We start from the raw sequence: 6,704 nt of genomic DNA, 5'->3' as shown, positions 1-6,704 counted from the left end.
GAATGCAACGTGTCAAATATCATGCTTTCAACATCCGAATATTAAGCATTTCTAAATTTATTTTCATTTTAATTAGTTCATAATTAGATAGATTGTTGAAAAGTTAATTTGTTACCTTTATTTTCCAAACCCACAATGGCACATACAAATATAGTTCACTAAATGGGCTTTCATTAGTGCCACTTAAAAGGGTGTTTCTATTATAATTAGTGTGGCCCATTACTATGTTTGAGGCCCGTTTATTAGCAAAGAATACTTTTATTATATTCTATTACTACTAAATAATTAAACGAATCGATTAAATATATTTAATATTAAAATTTTATATTATCATTTCTCAGTGAACATCCCACGAAAGTAGTCCATTAATGGCCCATTTTTCTCAATATTGATCAACTGAAATAAAAAAAAAGGATTGATAATTTAATTGTAAATAGAAAAAATTAAAGTTATCATACGTTTCAAATCGTAGTATAATTTGTTATATTGTTTATTCTTTTTATTTTTTTCCTTTTGAAGTCTTCGTTTTATATTCGAACATCTCAGAAGGAATTTCAAATTCAAATCCTACTACGATTCCACAAAATCTGACCGAATTTTATTTTAATAATTATTTTGTATTTATCTTTATTAAAAATCATATTTTAATTATGATTCATAATAATATATAAATCTCAGAAACCCTTCTTCTGCTTCTCTCTAAACTCCCCGCGCTCGCGCCTCTTAGAGATTCTCAACCGATTCATTCTCGTTGCTCTTTGCGGCTAATCGATTTGCTCCAGGTACGGCGACAATCTATTACACTTTATCCGCGTATTTCTACGAATTTTGATGTGATTTGATTGGTGCGGAAAAAAAATCCGTCAAGTTAGTTTTTTTAATTAACTGCGGCGAGCTTGATTCGATGTTAATGTGTTTAGGGCTTTTGTAGGTAAGATTGCGGATGGCAGCGGCGTTAGTAGCTCAGCAACTTGTTACTGCTAGTGTTGTGAGTTTTTTTATTGAGGATTTTTTATTATTATTTTTGTTGTTGTTGTTATTGCTAATTCATCTCTTTGGTCTTGAGCTAGGTTGGGAACGCATTTGTGACGCAGTATTATCACATTCTGCATCTATCGCCGGGGGATGTTCATCGATTTTATCAGGACATAAGTATCCTTGGTCGTCAAGAGGAGGATGGCACCATGACCATCACCACCACTATGGAAGTAATTCCACTCCCTCTACTGCTTAATGTTTGTGATTGATCTCATGAATTTGTTCTTGATATGAGGAATTAGTCGTTGTGACTATCTATTTTGCAATAGGATACATGATTTTGAAGTTTGATTTTTTAGAACTTTTTGTATTGATTGTTCAAACCATTAGGCAAACAAAAGGTCTTATCTGATGTTTGTGTATGTTTTTCGATGCAGTTCACTCAATTTTGTTTTTGAATTCTCGAAATAATTGTGATTTGAGGTGTATTTTTAGATCAATAAGTGAAAGTTGATTATTTTGATAAAATGTTCTGTTGTGCTGATATGATGTGATTGCACAGGCCATTAATGCGAAGATTCTTTCCCTGAACACTGATAAGTTGAAAGCAGAGATTAAATCAGTAGATTCTCAAGAGTCCTTTAGTGGTGGAGTTCATGTTCTTGTGACTGGTTGTATGAGAGCGAGGGACAACTCATGCTACAATTTTGCGCAGTCATTTTTCCTTGCCCCGCAGGAGAAGGGTTACTTTGTTTTGAATGATACGTTTCGGTATTTGGATAGTGTCCCTGCGAACCCAGCCGTGGCCAATGATATTGTGGTGCCTGCCTCTCCTGAGCTAGGTAACCTATATATACCTTACTACTTTTATACTTGTCCTATTGATTCCTGAATGTGAATTGATAAAATTGTACTCTTTTTAGTATCTGCCGTCCCAGCAACAATTGTGGAGAATCATGTCCCTGTCAACGAGGATAGCGTACCTCCTGTGGAAGAAGCTGTGGCAGGAGAAGTTCGCAGTCCATCTGAGAGTAATGATGTGGCAATTGTTCTTAAAGAAGAATCCCCGGTGGCTGAGGTCGATGATGCACAAAAGATTGTTGAATCTAGTGCCAAAATTGAGGAATTGCCAAAGAAATCTTATGCCTCTATTGTAAGTAGGACACAAGTAATGATGAGATATTTATCATTTGTCTCATAGTTTTGTGATTATTATGAACGAACTGATGACTGAACTGTGCGCATGGTTTGTTTAGACTTTATAAAACTCTTTCTCGTTTCAAATGTTTGATATCCATAAATATACATAATGTTCAGGTGATGCATCTAAAGGGAAATGTTGCATCTTCCCCACCTTCACAAGTGACTCCTCTAAAAGCTCCACCAAAGATTGTAGAGCCAGTGCATCCACCTTCTGCCCCAGCAACTGATGGACCTGTTTCTGGTTCGGAAGTTGTTGATAATGGAAACAACCCAGATGGTGAAGGCATGATATTTTAACTTTCAGTTTCGATTAAGAGAACTGGTTGTCTAGGCTTGAATCATATTTTCTTCTATTTTTCTAATACACCCTCCTTTATTTATGCAGCTGATGGTTACTCAATATACATAAAGGGTCTCCCTATGAATGCTACCGAGAGCTTACTTGAGGAAGTATTCAAGAAATTCGGTACTATCAAGCCCGATGGAATTCAAGTTAGGAGCAACAGAGTATGTTTATTTCTGACTAATGTTTTCGATTAATTGTGGCACAGCATATGCAAGGGATCCTTACTATGGGTGTCAATCTTTATAGATACAAATTAACACTCCTAACTAATATTTTCTGCAGTATCAAGCCTTTTGTTTTGGCTTTGTGGAATTTGAGGATGCAAGTTCTGTAGAAAAAGCTCTCGAGGTATGTATTTTATGCTCACATGCAACATGAAGCTCTTAAAACATCCGTGTCTAATCTAAATCATGTATGCAGTTTATGTTTGTTAGAAGCAAGCTATTCAAGTCTTAGAATTGGATGTTTTAAGCTTAACTTATGTTTTTTACTTTTATGTATAGTAATTTTCTGCATATTTTGTCTTAACTGCGTCATCGTGGATACATGGCTTATACGATTGACGAAGCTTCCTTTGTGTTTTCCGACCAAGTTCATACGTAGAGCTTATTCATTTCCGTATAATACTTCTTTAGGCTTTACACATAGTATAACACCTTATACACTAAAATAAGTCCAATACGTAGAATCTATGCAAGAATCAGTTTTTATGAATATGAAGCTCTCTCAACATGAAGCTGGGGGCTAATCTCTGAGTTTGATTCTTGGTTTTCACATGAACTCCGTATTTCAGGCTTCTCCCGTGACAATTGGTGCACGCCATGCATTTGTTGAGGAGAAGAAGTCTACTAACACTCGAGGAAATTCCAAGGGGAGGTTTCAACCAGGAAGAGGTTCTGGTGGATTCAGAAATGAAGGAGTAAGAGGACGTTGGAACTACGGATACGGGAGGGGTGATTTCAATGGAAGGGGTGGCAGGTTCTCAAATCGAGATGGATATCAGAGGTCTGAAAACATGAGGAACAATGGTGGCAGTCGCATGAACCGCACTGGTGGCTTCCCAAACGGCAGCACAAATAGTGTCGCTGTCGCTCCTCGGGTTTCTGCTACTGCTTGAGCGATGAAGGTAGGTAGTCAGTGTGTGGCTTCAACTAGGTGGATTTATTTTAGTTTTTATTTAAAACTGTAGGGAATTTTTACATGGTCAAAAATCAAAATTAGTTTTGTCGAACTGCTTAGGTCCCTATTGCCGCTTTTGTTCACAATTTTCCCATTCTTGGGTACAGTTTTTTGAGTAGGATGAGGTTAAGTAGTTCTTTTTTTTTTGAATTAGTATATTGGCTGATGAAAAAACTTTAAAATATTTTGTACTGGGCTCATTTATTGGAATGAAATTCAGTTTCCCATTTTATTTGTTGCCTATCACCATGGTGGTTTAATCGTATAATGTAAATTTTTTCACTGTGTTTCATTTTGAAATAACAAAACGATACTATCAATTTGTTGATACTCGTGACTTTTTCTCACAATATTTAAAAAAAAATTATATTTTGAGTAGTTGAAAATTATGAAATTGCAAGAATACAACTACTCTACTACTATACTATATAATAGTACTCCGCATTTGGGGTGAATTTTATTTGCATTATGTGAAAGAATAACATGTCAATATTACTATTTCTTGGCAATAAAATTTTAACATCCCAATAACACTGATGTGTTATCCTGAATATGAGAAAAGGCTCTCACTCAAGAATGTTTTTTTCCTAAAATCACACCAATTTCGAATTCGGCCTAATACTCCTTCCATTTTATCGCGAGTCATATATCGAGTCATTTTCCCCTTTATTGCAAAAAACAACTTGTTTAATCTCTATTACTTTAATTTTAGTTCTGTTTAATTCAATTAATATCAATTTCCCGAATCAAAAGAAACACACAATTATAATAAAACGGAAGAAGTAGCTAACAATTAGATCATAGTATTAATCTCCTATGACAATAATTATTCCGTCCGTCATAAAATAAGTATTGGTATGACATCCCAAACCAAGTTACACATTTTCTCCTTCCAAAAACAAATTTCTATTTCCTTTCCTATTTTATAATCTAATTTACTAAACATTATTTTCTAAATTAATCTATAAAAGAACTGTCACGGACATAGCAAATATTTATACTACTAAAAAGTAGACGAGATCGAGAGTTAAACCATATAAAAAAGAAGCTCAAGAAAACACTAACACCAACAACTAAAACATGCTACTACTAGACTAGTATTTACCACAAATCAAATCAAAGTAAGATTATTGAATAAGATGATGAAGAAGAAAAGCTAATATCTATCTATGATGAGCATTGTTATGAACCTTCTTGCTACTCTTATGCAAATGCAACCACCCAATCCCCTTAATCGCCTTTGAAATCTTCACAAGACTCGGCCTTCCCACTCCAAGATTCATCTTCCCCGCCGACATCTTCAACGCCTGCAAACAACACAGCTGTATCTCATCCTCACCATCCTCTTCCTCCTCCACCTCTACTTTCTTCCTCCTCCCACCACTCTTGTTCGAATCCATCTCGTGCGCCTCCCACAGCGAGTCCATCCCCTCTCCTCCTCCGCTGTGCCTCTCCTCGAATAGTTTTCCGGCCAGCGTCCTCCTCCACTCCCTCTCCCGCCTCATCGACCCGCAGCTAGAGAGCGAGTTTGATCTCGACACCACCCCATTCGATCCATTCATGATCACTGAATCATCAAACCTCTTCTCCTCCTCCATTATCGGAGCTTCTCCGGCGAGACCCGGCAGCGGAATCGGCTCCAAAATGGGATCTTTTTGGGGGCTCTGGTGTAACTCTTCTCTCACCTCTGCCATTGATGGAGGGCCGAAGAAGATTTCGTAAAGTTCACAGCTTTGGAGCTCTTCATTGGGATGGTGATCTTTGTTGAGCTGCAGTCTCTGTAGGAAGGCGAGGGAGATGAGGGAAGTGGTGAGGAAGAGAGGGGAGAGGAAGGAGAGGAGCTTGAGGAGGTAAGGGGAGAAGAAGATGAGGTATGAGAAGTAGAGGGGATGAGAGAGAATGGAGGAGTAGAGGAAAATGAAGAAGTCGGAGATGAGGAGACTAGAAAAATGAGATTTGGAGCTGCACAGCTCAGACATTTCTTGGAATAATAGAAAAATGGGAGATGGTGAAGAAATGGGGAAGAAGAATTAGAAGGAATATTGGTGATTGGGAAGTTTAGTTGTGGAAGTAGTGAATGCGGCGTGAATAAAGGGAGAAGAAATTAGTTAAGTAAGAGAGAGAGAGAGACAATGCAATGGAAAAAAAAGGTGATTTGCTTTGGAAAGAGAACTTTTTGCATTTCTTGATTCCATTGAACAACCGAAATTATGAACTTTTCTATTAGTCTATGTTAATAAAAGGATGGAGTGTAGTGTTTTAAGCTCTATTTGAGGAATGTGCTTATAAACTTATGTGGGATCAGATATGATAAACATGTCTTCAAATAGAGAATTACAATGAATGACCTAATAATTATGTAAATAAATGATTTTGCGAGTATCACGTGGAGTGGAATAAATTAAATGTTACACGTACATGGGTATACAACCACATATCACAGTTCAGAAACAAATCAATACAAACCATCTTGGAGGCTGAGTTATAACAAACCCAAATTTATTCGATATTTTTGTCATATGTACAAGAAATACAAGAAAAAAATATAACCATGCCCATGATATTTTTTTGGATTATTGCATTATATTCTAGTTTTGCACTGGCTATCTTTTTTGCATCATCTTGAATTAGGCTTTAAATAAATCGATTGCTACACATAACATACTCACATGAACACTCTTATATAAGGACTAATATAGATCATGCACTGTAATGGGAAATAATTAAGTTAATCCTACTAATTAATGCACCTAAAGTAGTCGGCAAAGAACCAACGTAGGCATACATCACATGGGAGAGAGAGAATAGTTAAATTTAGAGCTGAAGCAAAGTCAAATAATAGTAACACACTTTAGCACTATACTCTCTGCCTCGACATTCTCCACAATACAAAAAGGCAAAAATTGTAACAAAGAAATAATGACATATAAAGACAAATTTGACTAATCCGAGTTCTATATGGCAGAGAATATGCATCGAAGCATCTTGCAAATAATTA

General features: G+C 36.3%; 1 protein-coding gene across 2 annotated transcripts; it reads left to right on the top strand.

Moving 5' to 3' along the window:
• The first annotated feature begins 674 nt into the window (after positions 1-674).
• On the top strand, positions 675-3,938 carry LOC121742329 (nuclear transport factor 2-like). 2 transcript variants are annotated; one of them, XM_042135442.1, is made up of 9 exons: positions 675-782; positions 932-988; positions 1,071-1,208; positions 1,541-1,820; positions 1,902-2,131; positions 2,296-2,458; positions 2,567-2,688; positions 2,810-2,875; positions 3,321-3,938. In XM_042135442.1, exons 2-9 carry the CDS (start codon positions 944-946, stop codon positions 3,642-3,644), a joined length of 1,368 nt encoding a protein of 455 aa, XP_041991376.1. In that variant the 5' UTR covers positions 675-782; positions 932-943; the 3' UTR covers positions 3,645-3,938. The 2 variants fall into 2 exon arrangements, with proteins under 2 accessions (XP_041991376.1, XP_041991375.1); XM_042135441.1 differs by having other exon boundaries at positions 677-782; positions 2,296-2,464.
• The last annotated feature ends 2,766 nt before the right edge of the window (positions 3,939-6,704 follow it).

The sequence above is a fragment of the Salvia splendens genome, chromosome 7 (assembly GCF_004379255.2).
Source record: "Salvia splendens isolate huo1 chromosome 7, SspV2, whole genome shotgun sequence".
Classification (NCBI taxonomy): domain Eukaryota; kingdom Viridiplantae; phylum Streptophyta; class Magnoliopsida; order Lamiales; family Lamiaceae; genus Salvia; species Salvia splendens.
Note: the sequence above shows the minus strand (reverse complement) of the source record. Positions and strands in the feature narration are given on the sequence as shown.

What these genes read in the sequence shown, in the direction of transcription:
- LOC121742329 (XM_042135441.1), top strand. Translation starts at nt 944, where the DNA reads ATGGCAGCGGCGTTAGTAGCTCAGCAACTTGTTACTGCTAGTGTT. An exon ending in AACTTGTTACTGCTAGTGTT is followed by an intron (nt 989 to 1,070) that starts GTGAGTTTTTTT and finishes GTCTTGAGCTAG; the next exon opens with GTTGGGAACGCATTTGTGAC. An exon ending in AAACAACCCAGATGGTGAAG is followed by an intron (nt 2,465 to 2,566) that starts GCATGATATTTT and finishes TTATTTATGCAG; the next exon opens with CTGATGGTTACTCAATATAC.